An 18,308-nucleotide genomic window follows, 5' to 3' on the forward strand; every position below is an offset into this window, starting at 1 on the left:
TGTCAAAAACAAATATGATGCAACCTTCAAGACCTTTGACATTAGATTACAGAATCTACTTTTAATCACACTACTGGATACTATTCATCAGATGGTAGCAACACAAAGCTAGCTCCTTTGTACTCTCAATTTTTAAATCTTTAATGCAAAAACATGCCCCATACTATTAACTTGCAGCTGCTAATTTTCCAGAAGAGGTGACACGGAAATCAGTCTAAGCAACAATGGATTTTGCATAAAAAAATTTCAGTTTCCAGTGTACAAGAGATTCATCTTATGTTCTGGCATGAATGCTGAGACACCCTTAATTTTCACTGACAGTCTGTTGGAACAGAAAAGGTAAAGGAATTCTCAACTTAAGCCAATAAAAATAACATATACCTCAGCTTATATCCTTGGAATTTGTTCCATTCTCACTTGAAAATGGATACAGTGTGCGAGGAAGATGGTGACTAACTCCCAGCAGAAAAAGGATTCAACTAGGCAAACATACCTATTGCAAAGCAAACTAAAGCTCAAATCATAGAGGGAATCCTCAGGAGGTCATCTAGTCCAACCCCCTGCTCGAAGCAGGACCAATCCCCAGATAGATTTTTGCCCCAGATCCCTAAATGGCCCCCTCAAGGATTGAACTCACAACCCTCGGTTTAGCAGGCCAATGGATAAGCCAGACTGATTTGATGACCCAAGGGTTACTGGAGTTTAGCGATGAAGTGCAATTCTACTTTTGAATGCTGAGGAAATCAAAGACATACTCAACATCCAGAAAAAAAGTTAACTGCTAAACTCAGATATTAAGCACTGATGTTTTCTCCCATACATTTTACAAGTTTCCACCAAACACCTGTCAGGGATGGTCTAGATAATACTAGGTCCTGCCAGGAGTGCAGGGGACTGGACTAGATGACCTCTTGAGGTCCCTTCCAGTCCTATGATTTTAAAACATGGAATATTTTCAGAGGCAGTTATATAAAGCTGAATCCTGTTTGACACAGTGTCATATATGGAAGCTCTTAGTTCTGATCAAATTACTTACTGTAAACCAAGTTGATTATAGCCTTAGAAACTTCTTAAATATGGAAGGTGAAAACTTGCCATACCTTGTTTGGCATCATCACAAGTTGCTGTCCTTTGCAAATAGAGCCTGATTCCAGCTTTCCCAGGACCACAGTGCCCATATCCTTTGTAAAAAACAGAAACACTATTTAAAAGCTTATTTTTCTTAAAATAATGCTGTGTTTTACTGTTTAATCATAAATGTAGCCAACGCAGATACATCAATTGATATATCAAGTGATGTTGCATTATTGCATCTAAGTTAGTATTTTCCAATGAGAAAAGCATCTAAAGCATGAAATGGTGAGCATAAGAACATATTTAAAAGCAAATGTCACCCTTTTCAGTCAATCCAGTATATCAAAAGGTAAATGACAATGCCCACCACATTTAAGACAGAACTACGGGACTCCTTTGAAAATAAAGTAAGACTGGGCCATCTATTTGAAGGTAACATAACTAATTTCAAATCCTAGTTTCATTTTGTACCTTATATTTATCCACAATTGGCAGCCTGATTGGTCCATCAACTGAACGGTTGAAGTTTGGCAAATTATCCAGATATGGAATAAATGGTAATCCGCTAAAAGGAGTAAAAATATTTATTTAAATAAACATTTCACTTAGTTTAAAGTTTAGCCGAACTGTATGGCTTATTCATTACAAATCAAGGAAAGGATTTCAGCCAAACACAGCAAAGGGAAATAACTTTAACCTCTAAACAATGAAATCCTTAACACCACTAACTTGTGTATGTTAACAGATCAAAAGTGGTTATACTGCTTACATTCACACCATTTAATTTTAAAACCACATTACAAGCATTTTTTAGAACAGTTCATTAGTCCATTGAGACTCTTGCTAGATATGCTAAATCTGTTCCAGGAGCGTGAACATAATAGGCTAGTTTTCAGAGTGGTTTTCATTAACATGGTTTAATTGCCTTGAGCCATATCAGCAAACATAGCATTAAATGGCTATGAGCCATGTCCACAATCTTATTCAGGTTCTACACAGACTATTCACATCAAACTGTTTTTCACCCTAGTCACACACCCAACGTGAAATCACTGGAACTTTCAACACCTCACAAGGCAAGGAAAATACTGTTATGGTCTGTGGTAACCTAATTCAACATACAACAGAAATAGTGCTTTTGTAGCGAATTTCTTCAACAGTGCTCAAATGCTTCTGCTTCACTTCTTGGTCATATTGTTTTCTATTGCCTTTGCAATGATAGTCTTCCCTCATGTATACGTTAGTCAATCATATTGGATCTGACTACAAGATACAAACCTATACTTCCACCTAGCTGTACTGTAGTACTGCCTATTAATGAACTATTACTATGTCCCCAACATGTTAACAACACTAAGTTACTTACATATACCAAGGACAGAAATCCGATTGCTCTTTAAGGTTTGCTCCAGTCAGTCCCGAGCAGGGCATAAAATGAATATCTTTTTTGGGATTGAAGCCAACTTTCTTCAAAAATGGCACCAGCTTCTCTTTACATTCTTCATATCTATTAAAAATTGACATGCAGCTCAATCACGCTAAATTAAGAAATTCCAGTAAAGTTCTATTTTTCTATTTGAAATCTAGTATTACAATAAAAATTCAAAAGAAAACTTGCTGGTTAGATCAATATTCTGGATTTGATCAAGTTTACTGGAAGTGACTTGCCAATCAATTTGCCACATGCAGCTACTTTAGCAATGTGTGCTTAATGCCCCCCCAAACAAGCTGAGGGATAAGAAAGAAAGTTTAACATAAATTTGCTGAATGCCCTTTTAGCTTAGTTACTGGAGTTATTCAAATTATTGTTGAAGTAGATGAAAGTCTGGCAAACTGAATTTAACTAACTAACTAGAGAGAGGAGAGTGAGTGAGTGAGTGTGTGTGTCACTTGCTCTAAATTCCTTGAAACTTGGAAAGTTTTCCTAACTCTCAATTGATATTAGAGCTTGTGGCTTTGTTAGACATACATGCACAACAAACCGTTAAAATACATAATTATCTACTTTGCCAGTAGATGTGCTCTGCAGATTATGCTTATATTCTTAGGCCCACCATCCTTCCAGTCAAGGATCAAATGAGGCTTTGGCAAAAAACAGCACTAACTGTAAACTACTGTAGCTTGTAGTTCAGCTATAATTAATTACATTAAAATATTTAAAAATATTTTTTACTTCATAGAAACACTCACCTTTCATTACTCCAGTTTACAGTTGGATCATCCATTTTATTAATAAGAACTATTAAATGTTTTACACCTGCTGTTTTTGCTAACATGGCATGTTCTCTTGTTTGTCCCCCTTTTTCAAATCCAGTTTCAAACTCTCCTTTTCTTGCAGAAATAACCTACATTTTAAAAAAGTGTTAAGTATTTAAAAAAAAAAAAAACTTAAGAATTAGAATTATTCTCAGTTATTCTGCAATTAAATCAAAGGACAATACATGATTTACAGCCTTACATTCAATAGTGCAATAAACCCTGAACACACAAATAACATCACAATCTAACTCTCAAAACCATTTAACAGTGCTGACATTAGAAGCTGGGTTACAGTGTACCTATCAGAACTGAATTACATACAAATATTACTAGATTGCTACAGTAAGATTTGAAAATTTCAGAGACCACAACTGCCGATATATTCTTATATATGTAATTCTGATCTAGCTATTTGTAGCAATACCATTACGTGTAGATGTCCAATTTGTTTTTCTTACCAACACAGCCAGATCAGCTTGAGAAGCCCCGCCAATCATATTTGGAACAAAGCTCTTATGCCCTGGGGCATCTAGGATTGTGAAGTGTTTCTTCTCTGTTTCAAAATAGGCACGGCCCACTTCTACTGTTTTACCTTTGTCTCGTTCTTCTTGATTTGTGTCTAAGGCCCAAGACAGGTACCTGCAAAAATACATTATTCTAGTTCTGCATTAATATTTACTACACTAATATTTTGGTTTTCTTAAAGACTGTTTTTCATATACCATGTTTTAAACTGCCTCAACAACACTGACAACTTTATAAGCATTTCTAAGATTGTGGCAGATAGATGTAAAATTTTGTACAGACAGGTGGACACCCTTGTAGTGCTAAATCATTACTACTACTACATATATAGCACTAAGCTAATTCTACCTCTGTGATGGCTAATAAGATACTGTTATTCCAAACCCTTACTTTCATAACTTAATTCCCCAAAGTTACGTTTTGAGCACATACATGCACTTCATGCTTCTCCTCAGCTTAGAGATAAATTGCTATCTGAAGAAACTCCAATAGATTAATGGTCAACTTGATAATGGAAAAAAAGTTTCAATGCTTTCTGCCTTTTATGTACAGATAACAAAACTGGTTTTGACCTGGCACATACCATCCTTCCTAGAGAATGTGTGCTTTGTTAAGTTTAAAAAAAAGTTAGCTATGAAATATGACCTTATGGCATCAAAACAATTACAGGAAGAAGTTTGATGTTTCTAGTGCCTAGGTTTTCAATTTTTGCCCACTCGAGTGCTCACTGCTCTTAGGCACAATTTCAAATAGACGTGCAATTCTGTACACTCTTTCATATACATGCTCTTCTAGGCATTCAAATGTGATTGTCAGTGCAGAATCAAATAAATGTACCTTTGCTTCAACTTTCTTTCACACTCACCACCCACTCTACTTCCAAGTCCCCAAAATTGTTGTCACAATATCAAAACAGATTTCACATGACTGGAAGTTCAGTTACTTTTTCCGATGCCTCAATTAATATCTTAATCCTTTAATGCTAACACCAGGTTGGTATACAATATTCCACGTGACAGACAGGAACAGAGTTAAAATTGCTATGACAACTGTAATTCTCTATTTTCTAACTTTTTCCATCATAATTTCGTATTATTTATTTATTGGTAAAGGATGGAAGAGTGTGTTGACCCAAACTTGGTCATGCAATTATAAAGTCCTTGTTTCAATAGGGAATCTGATAGTTTCAAATAAAGGTCTATTTGACAAAGGTAAAGGAAGAAAACATGTTGTGTCAAAGATTCAAGCTGTAGAGACAGTTGTTTCTTCAATAATAATGTTTTAATAGTCCCTATTTACTACCTGTATTATATATGGGTGAAACCTTGTCTTGGATATAAGGCAGATCTGATGCCTTCTAGGAAGAACACAAACTAACACCCCCCCCCCCCAACCCAAAAAACAAAAAGACCGATTTTGAGAGACCCAAACCTGAGATGATCTGTTCACCCCAAGTAATTGGTGTGCCATAGCATGTAGCAGGAATTGCTAGGATCTCCTACTATTCCCCTTTCAATAAACAAATGTTAAGTTATTTTCTTGGCAGAAAGAGGAGATATCCTTTGCTATCTGAAAAGAACATTTCATGATCTCCCAAGGAGGCATACTACAGGAAGCCAGATCATGCTTCTGAATCAGTTTTCTAGATCTCAAAGGTGAGTGTGTAGACATGGATTCAAGCTTTTTTGGGGGAGGGAGGGAGGAAGGGATGTGGAAAAGACAGGTACTTACTTACCTGTATTGTAACTGTTTGAGATTTGGGTGCAGACATGTATTCTACTCCAGCTTTGGTACGCCAGGCATGCACAACCTGAGTAGCACACACATCTGCACCCACATCTCGAAAAACAGCAATTACAATACAAGTAAACGTTTTTCTTCTTCAAATGGTGGCAGATGTATATTCCACTCAGGTGACTCACAAGCAGTTTCACTAGGCAGTGAACAATGACTGCAGAACTACTGTCGCAAAGTTTGCATCTGACCTAGATGATGTGGTAATAGCATAATGTTTGGTAAAAGTATGCACGACAGACCATTGAGCATCCCTACAAATGTCCAATATTGAAACATGACTGAGAAATGAGATCGATGTCACCTGGGCTCTCATAGAATGAGCCTGTAATGTCTGTGGGGTGTAGCCTGAGCTACTCCAAAAGCCATGGTCTGGAAATCATCTGCAGGGAGATCGGCTGACTTTTCATCCAATCCGCATAGGAGACAAAAAATATTTGAGGTGGTGAAGTAAATGGTTTAGTGCTTTCCAGATAGATGTGCAGTGGTGCTTTGCATTCTAACATATAGAGATACTGCTCATCTGCATTTGAGTGTGGCTTAGGAAAGTAAATAGTCAAATAAATAACCTGATTAAGGTGAAACTATGAAATCTCCTTAGCCAAAACTTTGGATGTGGTTTTAAGGACACGATCTTTGAAAAACTGACTATAGAGAGGTTTGTAATTTGCTGGATTTCTTGCAGATGTTATAGCCACAAGAGTGTCTCCCGTCTCCCAAAAGATAGCCTATGAGTAGATTGTCATCAGCTCAAATGGAGGAACCATTAGGGGGCCAGCACAGTATTAGAGTCCCACAATGGGTTCATTTCCTTCACAGGAAGAAACAGGGAGACTATACCTTTCAGAAATCTCACTGCCATGAAGTTTAAGAAAAGCAATTTTCCTTGGAACGGAGGATGGAACTGCCAAGTGAACCCTCAATGAGCTAAGAGCCAGACCCAAAGGACTTTAAATGTAAAGGATAGTCCAAAATGTCCTGAACATGAGCCAACATGGGCTGAATTCCCTTAGATATCAACCAAATCGAAAAATGCATCCACTTAGCCAAAGAAGTAGATCTAATAGATACTTTTCTACTATTAAGCAGGATCTTCTGAATTGCTTCTGAGAATTACCCTTCTTTCTCCTCTAGCCATGTACCAGCAGCCATGTCGTGAGGTGTAGATTACTCAGTGCCAAATGAACAACCTGGCCATGGTACTGAAGTAAGCCAGAAGGAGAGGAAGAGATTTGGGTGGTCGAACAGACAAATTGAAAAAGATGGAGAATCAACATAGTGTGCTGGCTTGGCCAAGACAAAGTATGAATTGGACCAACTCCAGTTTGAGGATAATATGAAAGGGGTATGGAGAAAGGCATACATCAGGTGCATTCCCCAGTACAGATGGAAGGCATTGGTTAGAGATCTTGCACCAAGTCCCCTCGGGAACCAAACTGACGGCTCTTCTTGTTGTCCATTGTTGCACCTAGGTTGATCAAAGGGATGCCTCATTCCCTGAAAATAGCCTCACCATGCTGCTCTTTAGAGACCACTCGTGATTGTTGGAGAAAGTCCCGCTGAGATGGTCAGCCAACTGGTTTTGAGAGCCCGGTAAGCATGCTACTGTGGGTACAATGTCTTCCTTGATGCAGAAATGCCAAAAATTTATTGCTTCCTGACAAAGTTGGTTGGAGTAGGCTCCTCCCTGCTTGTTCACATAACACACTGCAATGGTATTGTTGGTGAGTATGTGAACCATTGCTTCCCTCGTCGGATCCCGGAAGGCACTGTAAAATGACTTGAAACTCCACTACTTTGATACGACATGATGCTTTCTGCCCTGACCACGAACTCTGAACCTTTAACATTCCTAGATGTGTGTCCACAATATGTGGGGGAGCATCAGTGACTACAGTTCTGGTTGGCAGAGGATGGGCAAAATGAATAATACCCTGGTACACATTGTTCTGTTTTTCCCACCACTGTAGAGTGTCCAGTATCTCTGGAGGCCCTCAGACAAGCCTTTCCTACGACAGGCAGCTCACGACAGACCAACTTCAACCATGACTGAAGAGGATGAAGACAACTTCACATGTTGAACCATGTAACTAACTTCAGGCATACACGGACCATGGTCAGATGAGATTGGAGATCCAGACAACGAATTGAACTATTTGCAATCGCACATGTGGGAGAAAAGCACTCAAATTCATAGTCTAGTAGGCCCCACAGAACTCGATTTCTGAGTTGGAGTCAAAGTCAACCCCAATCAATCGAAGAGGTCCAGTGTGAACTGAGGACTTGTTCCTCAGAAAAGCCTTTCACTAGCCAATCGTCTAGGTACAGGAAGATATGAATTCCCCTTCTTCTGAGATAGGCTGCTGTTACCATTGTCATGCATTTGGTAAAGATGCACAAGGGTGACGATGGGCCAAAGGTGAGAACTGTGTACTGATAGAGTTGACTGGCAACAAAAAAGCTCATAAATTTCCTGTGGTCTGGGAAAATTGCTACATGGAAATAGGTGTCCTGAAGACCGAGAACAAACCCATCATTGTGATTCAATGTGGGGGGAAAAAGTAGCCAGGATAACCACACAGAATCTCATAAACATGAATTGTTGAGATCGCAGAGACTGAGGATAGGTCTCACCCCTTCCTTGGACTTGGGGATCAGGAAGTACTGAGAGTAGAATCCCTTTTTCTGATGAAAAGGAGGAACCTCCTATAACTTCCAGAGCACACAGTCTGGACCTGCTGAAGAAGCAGTTAACACATGAGAGGGGTCCCTCAAAAGGAACAGGGCAAAGGCCCGATATATAGTAAAGCTGAAGACATACCTCTCAACTTTCAAGCCTGTTAATTATCAGAGGTGTAGCCGTGTTAGTCTGAATCTGTAAAAAGCAACAGAGGGTCCTGTGGCATCTTTAAGACTAACAGAAGTATTGGGAGCATAAGCTTTCGTGGGTAAGAACCTCACTTCTTCAGATGCACGTAATGCAGATGCAATGAAGAAGTGAGGTTCTTACCCACGAAAGCTTATGCTCCCAATACTTCTGTTAGTCTTAAAGCCTGTTAATGTGTCACTAAAATATGTGACCACTGACAAAATCTGTGTTTCACATTTCAGTTGCACATCATGCCATATTTTAAGTTTGAAACTTGTTTTTAAAAGATGTTCCCTCACCGTATGACTCAAAGCATTTCTGAAACAGGATATGGATGGGGGAGAAGGTCTCTGCTCAGAATACTCAGGATTTTGTGGAGGGACCCTATGTGGTTTTGTCATAGGATTCTAATGGAAAAGGTGGTCCCCACATAGGCTTACCTCAGTACAATTAATTCATGCCACCTTCTATCCCTTGTATACCTTGTCCAAATACAATTAATTCAGGTCGAAATCTACCTCTTTGCATTGCTTCATAGCTATTGCCTCTAATGAGGTCCTCTTCTACTGTGCGCCGTCTCCATCCCCTCCAAGAAGCAGGAGATGCTTCTGAGAGGGTACACAGCCGCCCAGGAACTGTTGGCGGAGGAAGGAGGCAGCAGGGTGGCTCTTCACAGCCTGGGAGGCTAACAGTTCAGGGCCCTATTTCATTCACTCATCCCATTAGGTGAAAAGTTTTGTGATCCAGCCTGCTACCTCCCTCCCTATCCCACAGAACGGTAAGGCTCTTTCTCTGACACCTCTTTCATACAACTTATAGGGGAAGGGCAGGAAGACACAAGGGTCCTCTGGCTGTCTGAGGATGGTTTTCTTCCTCCATCACCCCTACCAGTCAGCTGCTATTGTGCAGCACCACAAATTAAGGCAATATTCTGTACGATATGGAAGCAAAATCTGCTCCAGCATGGAATGCACTGCATAATGTGGCACACATCAAAGCCCTGGCTGGAAAAATCAAAAGGAACCAAATACTAAAAGGAAAACTTCAAAACAGTCTCCTCTCAGAAGCTAAAAAAGGATGCCATGGTATAGTCTTAGGTAAGATTCATACCAGGTTTCTCTGTTTTTCTCTTTAGCTTCTCTTTCATATTTCTCAAGTGTTCTTTTGTCAACCATTCCTGTTAAGTACCTGGGGCATGGGGAAGAAAAAAAAGAAGACATTTTACATTAACTACATGGCAGCTAAGTTTCTATTCTAATGGAGTTTATCAACGGTTCTCAAACTGTGAGTCGGGACCCCAAAGTGGGTCACAACCTCCTTTTAATGGGGTCGCCAGAGCTGGCATTAGACTTGCTGGGATCCGGGTCCGAAACCAAAGCCCAAGCTCCACTGCCTGGAGATGAAGCCGAAGCCCGAGGGCTTCAGCCCTAGATGGTGGGGCACAGGTTACAGGTCCTCCCGCCTGGGGCTGAAGCCCTTGGCCCCCCGCCTGGGCTCACGCTTTGGTCCCCCCCCCCGGGGTCATGTAGTAATTTTTGTTGTCAGAAGGGGGTCGTGGTGCAATGAAGTTTGAGAACCCCTGGAGTATATGATCCGATTACTCTGTAGATCTGAGGTACGGTCTGAAAAGGGTAACAATGGAATATCTGCTCTCAGAAGAGCAATTCCATAATTCAAAAAGTAAGGCATGGTTATCTGTTAAGAAAGTAAAGCGCAAACAAGGCATAAGCCTACCTACTATATGAGCTCTACTGTTTAAAAGGTATACAAATGACATACTTAAAAACAAAAAATAGAACGTTGTATATTGCATTTTAAAATGCTTCAATTTAATAAATTTTAAAAAAGGGTACAAAATCTAATATATTCATTTCACAGACATGACCTCCCAAGGAACTGTCTTCATTCAGAATGTCTTTTAATCAAGCAAGTACTATTTTTCTGGATTATTTTAAAACAAGTGTTTAAAGGAAAATATATGCATACACAGACATCCATAGTTAGAACAGAACAGTTACAGAAGATTGGAAGTTTTGACTAATCCAATTTATTTGTTAATCTTAAAACAAATAAATATTAGAGACAACAATAAAACCACGTACAAGACACACAAAATATAAAAGGAGAAAAGGAAAAGAAAAGAGGTATCAGCAAGTAAAAGCATTATATTCTAAACCAAACCAGATCATAAGTGACTGAGTCACTGCCCATAGAACTACAAAATGGTAATAATACAAATCAGAAACCTTGGCATATGATAAGTTTACATAAAAGAAAAATGCTAACAGTTGGGTGAAGTCTGAAGACGGATACTTTTGACCAGCGCCTTCTTAAATTGGCAAGGAAAGGAAAATTGCCATTTTCCCACAGATCTTTTGCATATTAAAAGCCTAGAGATCTATATTAGATACTCTTTGTATAATACTAACATATCAGTTATGTTGCTTTTCCTTAAAGCATCAATTTGATCTTGTAATGGTAAGAGTGGATCTGTTTAATTTAGAAAGGAAACTAGTAAGTGGGGAAATTATAGCAGCATTCAGAATAATTAATGGCTGAGAGAAGGTACAACAGACACTATTTACTTTTTCTAATAAAAAGGGATATTCAACAAAATTTAAAAAGGCATAACAAAAATAAAAAAACTGCAGAACTTATGGAACTAATTGATACAAAGTATCTTCACAGAATTTTTAAAAATTAACACCTAAGTGAATTATGAGTGCTTGACAGATATTAAAATATACTCTTGTGGCTTAAGAGAGTGACATTGTGCTGCATAGTAAAAGCCAACTTCTAAAAGGCTAGCCTTATGAAGAAACTCCTCCTATGGGAAAGTTATTCCAGATTTGTTCCGTAAATGTTTAATGTATATAAAGAAAGTTGACAATTTATAATCTGGTATGATTTAAAATCAATATCTGGATTTCAATATATGAATGATAATGCTAATATCAGAGGCTGAGCATATTCAAATTAAAAGTTTTAAAAATCTCACATGGGACAAAATTTAACAAGAGATGAATCAATCTGAACATCAGTTTTAAAGAACAGCTCTCAGAAAAAATGGTATCTAATATTCTAAAGAAACTTATTTTTTTGTTATTTAGTAAAATATGCCTTTGTATAGTTATGCTTTCGTTAAGCAAATCCTGAGCAATAAGACTGGAACACTGAAGCTAACAAATCAAAGACAATGACTTACAAAATTCATAGACCTGGAGTGGTATTTCATTAAAAAAAAAAACAGTCTATGCTCACTAAAACCATCAATCATACTATTTACTTCCCAAGTGTTATAAATCACAATATTAAAGATTGTAAGAGTTCAAAGAAATCTTATTTTTAAAAAATTACGTACATTATTTGTCCTCCAATGGTTGATTTACCAGCATCTAACAAACATACAAAACAAAGATACTTTACAAAGTTATTTAGTTTTAAGTATTTAAAAAAAAGAGAAAGTTAGGTCCATCAAACCCATTTCATGACAATATAGCATTGTTTTGTAGGACATATTTTTTAGTAATTTGTCCTGTTTAGTTTTAAAATGCCCCAATGGAGCTTCTACCACTTCTCTTGGAAGATTATTCCACAATTTAAGATTTCATTGTCAGTAAAATATATTCAGTCTGTATTTTCCCCTATCACCCTTAATAATTATTTTCCATCCTTCATACTTTCATCCTTCACTTTTTTTGATTGTCTAAAAACACTTAAAGTGGGACAGTGGCATATAAGTGTTTCTCAATTTCTAGTCAACTCCTCCATTTTTGTTGCTTCTCTCCGAATTCTCCAATTTGTTAACAACATTTTGGTTGTGTAGCACCAATATTTCAGGTATGGTTTTTACCAGAAATGGATTAAAAGAAAACATTCTCTGGCAAAGGACTTTTTGTTTTTTTGCAGGAGAGGTTTTTGGGTAGCCTTCACCTAACCTATAACACAGCACCAGCTATGCAGTGGGCGAGAGGCCAGCCCTGGTCATTCTAAAGAATGTCATAAAATTGAACAGCAGTAGCATTTTTGTAAAAGAAAGAAAATGGTATTTCACAGATATTAACTTTTATATTAAGAAGTATCAGAATATGATACTGGAAGAGCTATCAATGATCATTCATCTATGATGGGGTTATTCATGCAACCTAATTATTCTAGACAAGTAAAGTCTCTTCCATACGGATTCAAATCTTGAGCCAAAATTGTACATAATAACCTAGTTTATTAGATTCCAAAGAAATATTACTAATATTTGTCAATCTTATCTAAAAATTATTCTGCCAATTCTAGTATCTTGTTAACCTAGAAAGGGAGCGCGAAAGTCACAATTTGGATTCATTAAAGGACAGAGTTATACAAGAACTTATTATTCACGTTATCAGAAATCTCTATCCCTTGCCCTGCAGTTGTTTATCTGTAACTTACCTACATGCCCAATGAATACTACATTTACATGTTCTTTTTTAGGAGCACCTGGTGGTGCTACTACAGATTTAGGTTTTGGTATTTCCTCCTCTTCCTCCATCATTTCCTGGACACTCTCCTCAGTATGCCCTGCATCTCCTGATGGGCCACCTCCTAGCTCTGCTTCACATGTTTCTTCTTTGTGATCCCATGATTCTTCAGGGGACATTTCTGTCTCTCCATTTTCTACTAGAGTGAAACGAAGTACATTCAAATAAATTAAGAATGTAACTCAGAAAAGCTAGTCAATATTTTTACTCCAGCAATAACTAATTAATATATATATATTTTTAAATCAAGATGCAACTTTTCTGCTTTTCAGATATTCTGTTTGTGGATGTCCTGGTATGCAAAGCAGGTACTCTCTGCTTCGTTTGAAATGGATATTACCGCTAGCTTTCAAGCAAGCTTGGTTGCTGACATCAGAAAATTATGACTCTCAGGGATTTAAGAGACTTCAATTTTAACAAAGCAGCATTTTTATGGGGAAAAAGAAAACCCAAACACAGACTTAGAATAGCATAATGGTCAACTACAGACTAATATTTGTACTGAAAACTACACTGAAGACTACCACAATTTTAGCAGGAAAAGGGAAAGTTGCATACAAAAATCAGGAAAAATATGGCATCTTTACATTCAACACGTTATGACTTGTTTCACTTACTCAATAGGGAGCATGCCATAGCATGAAATATTGAGACTATTTTACAATTTGAAATAATGAATGTATTGAAGAAAAGAAGTGTAGAAAATACAGAATATTCTTCTTCAGTGTTCAAATAATCCCATTACGTCTGCCATCACAAAATTTACTGCAGTCTCTTTTCTGATTCAGGCACACAGCAGTGATACTGAGAGTTTTGTACCAACCAAACTGCAAAGGCCCAACTAAGGCAGCCTTCATTTTATCTAACAATAAATCAACCCAAGTGATATTAGAAACTGTTAATGGCCATGTCTTACCAACAGGTTCTGAGACTTCCATACTAACAGCAACATTTGAACCTAAACAAAAAATTGAGGCATTATGTACATTTGCTTAATGTGAAGCCAGCAATATCAAAAACAATTTTGGAATACCATCATGAACACTTTAATAAAGATGTTTTCTGCAATTACTAAAAATATTTATTTTTCTTAATCCCATTAATTGGCGCTACAAAAGATTTTCAAACATGAAAACCCAGTACCTTCACAAGATGTTGTTTGCTCCTCTTGAGAAGACTCTGCAGATGCTCCTTAAACAAAAAAAAGTTACTTTTAAAACAAGAATCAGATGTTATTAATTTCAAGATAATCCCATAAAGACCAGAGTTCTATCAAATTTATCACGGCAACAAATAAAGCCATATCTAATAAAAATACTCCCTCCTCCCTACAAGGGGACACTAAATACAACCTTCTAGTGTGAAAGAATTATACTAAAGCTGGTATATTGTATTTTAAGAACTATGTTACATATGACAGTTTGAGGGGGAAGTTCCCCGTCCCCCCTGCATTTAAGAGACTCCAAAGCAAATTTAGGGGAAGCAATTGTTGTACATGTGCATTTTACTTCACCATTCTTTTTGTGTATTCTAGCTATTTTAGGTATTCAGGTTTTGTTAAGAGTTTAATACACTGAAATGTAACTTCACTATCTGCAATGAAGTAATCTTTTGTTTGTGAGATCTTTCTATTGTATAGAAAAGTTATTCATCTTATAGAATTTCTATAGTGCCCATCACCACAGTATCTGGATGTCTAATAGCTTCACTGCATGATCAAATAGGAAATTAAAACAGGGTAGGAAACAAGTGAGCCCTTGTTTAAGCAAAGACCTGCCATAATTACCAAACATGGTAAGAAATAAAAACAAGTGACTGGTAAATTCATTTTTTAAGCCTAATAAATTTTAAGAGCCTCCCTAATATCAAAGATTCTCTCTAATGTTTTTTCCATATTGAAGAACTGAACCATTTGTAATTGGACCAGATTAAGCATAATGATTTATTGCATCCACACATGTTGAACTGGTTTAAGATATTTTCCTTAATATTCACTTTGGCATCTTAAGCCATTTTAGTCACAATACACTCTATCCTATAAACCTCAGTACAGTTGCAAGAAGAAATACATTCTAGAAGATTTCACAGGGCCATTAGTGACCTGGAGTCAAGTTCAACCAAACATTCCTTGTACTATTCCAATTGGTCTGCAGTAATGCTACCATTAAATTGGATCACACTGAGTTGTAACTAATTAAACCTGCTCAGATAGTCCATTCCAACCAGTTATTAGACCATTTGATTCTTTGGAACATTTTTACATGCGAGTACAAAGTGTTCTGGGGGATTTAATCAGTTTAATTTTTCTAGGGTAAACCAGACCTCAAGGGTCTCTGTGAAATGACATGAGCAACTACAGTATGTCAAAAACAGCATGTCCACCCACATTGTTGCTTTACCTTTGACTAGTTCCTTACCAGTCCCATATCCTTTACTGTGTTGTTAGCTCTCCTCCCTCCACACTTAGCATACAGCCCAGACTCCTGTACTACTTTAGTTATTTGAACTATATTCACAAAAGACCTGAAAATTGAAAATTTTTCTCAAAGCATCACAGAGAGCAATGAAGAGAAACTGTACCCTCAGCCACTTTGCTCTAGTTCTATGGCATGTGTTCATTGCAGGCTGTCATAGACTGGAGCAGTGCAGGAGAAAATGGCAGAATACTAGACTACAAGGCTTGCAGGAAGGGGACGGGAGGGGACATGGGTCATGCTGGTGCTGGGGGGGGGGCCTAATGAGGCTGGCAGGCTCCCTACCCAGCTCCGCGCAGCTCCCAGAAGCAGCCAGCATGTCCCTGTGGCCCCTAGGTGGAGGCGTGGCCAGGGGGGGCTCCGCGTACTGACCCCACCCCGAGCGCCTGCTCCGCAGCTCCCATTGGCCAGGAACCACAGCCAATGGAAGCTGCAGGTACGGTGCCTGAACGTGGATGCAGCACGCAGAGCCGCCTGGCTGTACCTCCACCTAGGAACATGTTGCCACTTCCAGAGAGCTCTCCCCACCCCGAAGTAAGCACCAACCAAAGCCCTCACTCCCTCCCGCATCCCAACTCCCTGTCTTAGCCCTGAGCTGGGGTGGGAGAGGTGCGGTGGCCCGGGACTGCCCCAGCAGCAGTTGCTGAGGCTGGCCCAGGGGCTGCCCAAGCTGCTCAGGTGGCCCCCATGCCGGTCGCACCAGCCGCTTCAGAAGTCCTGGAAAGTTACGGAATCCATGACTTCCATGACAGACTCTCAGCCTTATAGTACAATTCATCCGAATTGAGGACCTGAATATTCTTTATAAAAGACCCCCATTTTACAGATGGGAATCCAAGAAACAAAAATTGTCTTATTCACCTAACACTGAACATTAAGTGGCATAGCTGAAACTAGAATCTAAGTCCAACTCCAAACTCCTTTTTCTAGATTACATCACTTCCGAAATTTCAACTAGCAACTTAATAATGCATTCTCTGTAGTCAAGGCTGAAAAATCATTTCCATTACAATCTCATTTACACATGCTTGTGATTTTTCAAGACATTCACCTTTAGGTTGAAGTTTTCCACATGGTCTCGTCTGCAAATGAAAAAAATCTATCCAATGTTTATTGTACTTTCACTTGCCTTGAAATAGAAACACTATGATAAGTAGATCAAAGAGGTTTGTTTGTTTTTCCCCTCTTATAAACCATATGCACAGCAGCACACATCATTTGAGCAGGTTATGAATCTGACAGAACATTTTTCATAGAAAAACACCTATTCATCTAAACTAAAACTGTTAGAGTGATACCCCAGAATAGCCAATATCCCAATGGTTAGGGCACTAACTTGGAATGTGGGAGACCCAGATTCAAAGTCCCTTCTCGGTCACATCACAGATGAGCACCCTACCCACCAGGCTATTTGTTATTCTAGGGTGGGTGTCTAATTTTTTCCTGCAAAAAAGTCAAAAGGTGTCTCCTTTCATCATTATGCAGAACAGGAACAGGTTTGAAATCTCAAAACTTTTTGCAGGATAGGAAAAGCTATTTTCTGTTCAGTTTCTCTCATCATAGTACTGGATCAAAAGCAAGCTTGCTGAAGCTCTGCGCTACGGTTTCTAAACCCATAGGCACAATGGGTTTGAGGACAGCAACAAGAAAGCGACTCCTCCACAGAGAATTGAGATACTGGAAATGGGAAGTATCACACAAAGAAGTAGGGAATGTGGGTTGACCTAGTAGGAGCAGCACTGCTGCTATTATGAACTTCTATTAAGGTAATGTGACAAAGTCAGATCTGACAGCTATAAGAGTGGTAGAAGGCAAGTAATATCAGCCTTAAAATGATGACGGCCCTTTCCTCTCAGAGACACCTGAATCAATTAAAGGCTAACAGTGACCTTTAAACACCCCTCTTCCCTTGAGATAGAGTGAGGAGGGATGAGAAACAAACTACAGCAGAGTTAGTGGCAGAAGGGAGAAAAGGCTTCTCTTGGGAGGAAGGCTGCTCTTCCTCCCAATGAAGCCTACTTAACTGCTGTTTGGGGAAGGGCTGGCAACCAGAAACCAGCATAATAAGGTAAAACCCCGGAAAGTGGGCAGGGTAAAGTATCTCCTTTTGTGTGTTGAGAGTTTGTTTTTTTTGTTTTGCTTAAGAGAGCTACTTGTGTCTACCCTGAGGCTCACCTTGTAAATATTAAAAAAATAAATCAGAGTGAAGAATTAAAAACCTCTGGAGTAAGACTGATTCACTCTGGGCCCCCACTGTCTGAGGGAGAAAGGCTGAGGCAACGAAGGCCATACTTTGCCACAGCAGTATCAGTCAAATTAGATATGAAAGTACCATATAATATGGCAACTGCAAAAGAGCTAGTGCCACTCTGAGTTGCATCCACAGCAGTATTTCACAGAGCTAGGCGGTGGATATATACAATCTAGTATGACTGCAGCTAGATCAGGGGTAGGCAACCTATGGCATTTTAATTTAATCCGGGGGCTCTGCATTTTAATTTAATTTTAAATGAAGCTTCTTAAAATTTTTAAAAACTTTATATACAACAATAGTTTAGTTATATATTATAGACTTATAGAAAGAGACCTTCTAAAAACGTTAAAATGTATTACTGGCACGCAAAACCTTAAATTAGAGTGAATAAATGAAGACTCGGCACACCACTTCTGAAAGGTTGCCGACCCCTGACCTAGACAATCAGTTCTGGGCACCTCAGTACTAAGGAGATGAAAACAAACTGGAGGAACTGTCTTGCAATAAAAAACAGAAAGATTTTAATATATATATAGCTCCACTAG

At 38.6% G+C, this 18,308-nt stretch overlaps 1 protein-coding gene across 3 annotated transcripts in view; it reads right to left on the reverse strand.

Annotated features, from left to right (window-relative positions):
* The window catches only part of GSPT1 (G1 to S phase transition 1), a 43,953-nt gene that overhangs the window by 9,620 nt on the left and 16,025 nt on the right, over positions 1-18,308 (reverse strand). The window contains exons 2-11 of one of the 3 annotated variants that reach the window (XM_065411552.1): positions 14,179-14,226; positions 13,952-13,993; positions 12,947-13,171; positions 11,883-11,916; positions 9,632-9,709; positions 3,792-3,972; positions 3,265-3,419; positions 2,441-2,581; positions 1,546-1,639; positions 1,101-1,181 (exon numbers count right to left, since the gene is read on the reverse strand). In XM_065411552.1, the coding sequence (XP_065267624.1) occupies positions 1,101-1,181; positions 1,546-1,639; positions 2,441-2,581; positions 3,265-3,419; positions 3,792-3,972; positions 9,632-9,709; positions 11,883-11,916; positions 12,947-13,171; positions 13,952-13,993; positions 14,179-14,226 (1,079 nt within the window). Of the gene's footprint in view, positions 1-1,100; positions 1,182-1,545; positions 1,640-2,440; positions 2,582-3,264; positions 3,420-3,791; positions 3,973-9,631; positions 9,710-11,882; positions 11,917-12,946; positions 13,175-13,951; positions 13,994-14,178; positions 14,227-18,308 lie in introns of those variants that run through there. The other 2 variants (XM_065411550.1, XM_065411551.1) reach the window with 2 other exon arrangements.

This window comes from Emys orbicularis, chromosome 10, assembly GCF_028017835.1.
Source record: "Emys orbicularis isolate rEmyOrb1 chromosome 10, rEmyOrb1.hap1, whole genome shotgun sequence".
Taxonomy (NCBI): Eukaryota; Metazoa; Chordata; order Testudines; family Emydidae; genus Emys; species Emys orbicularis.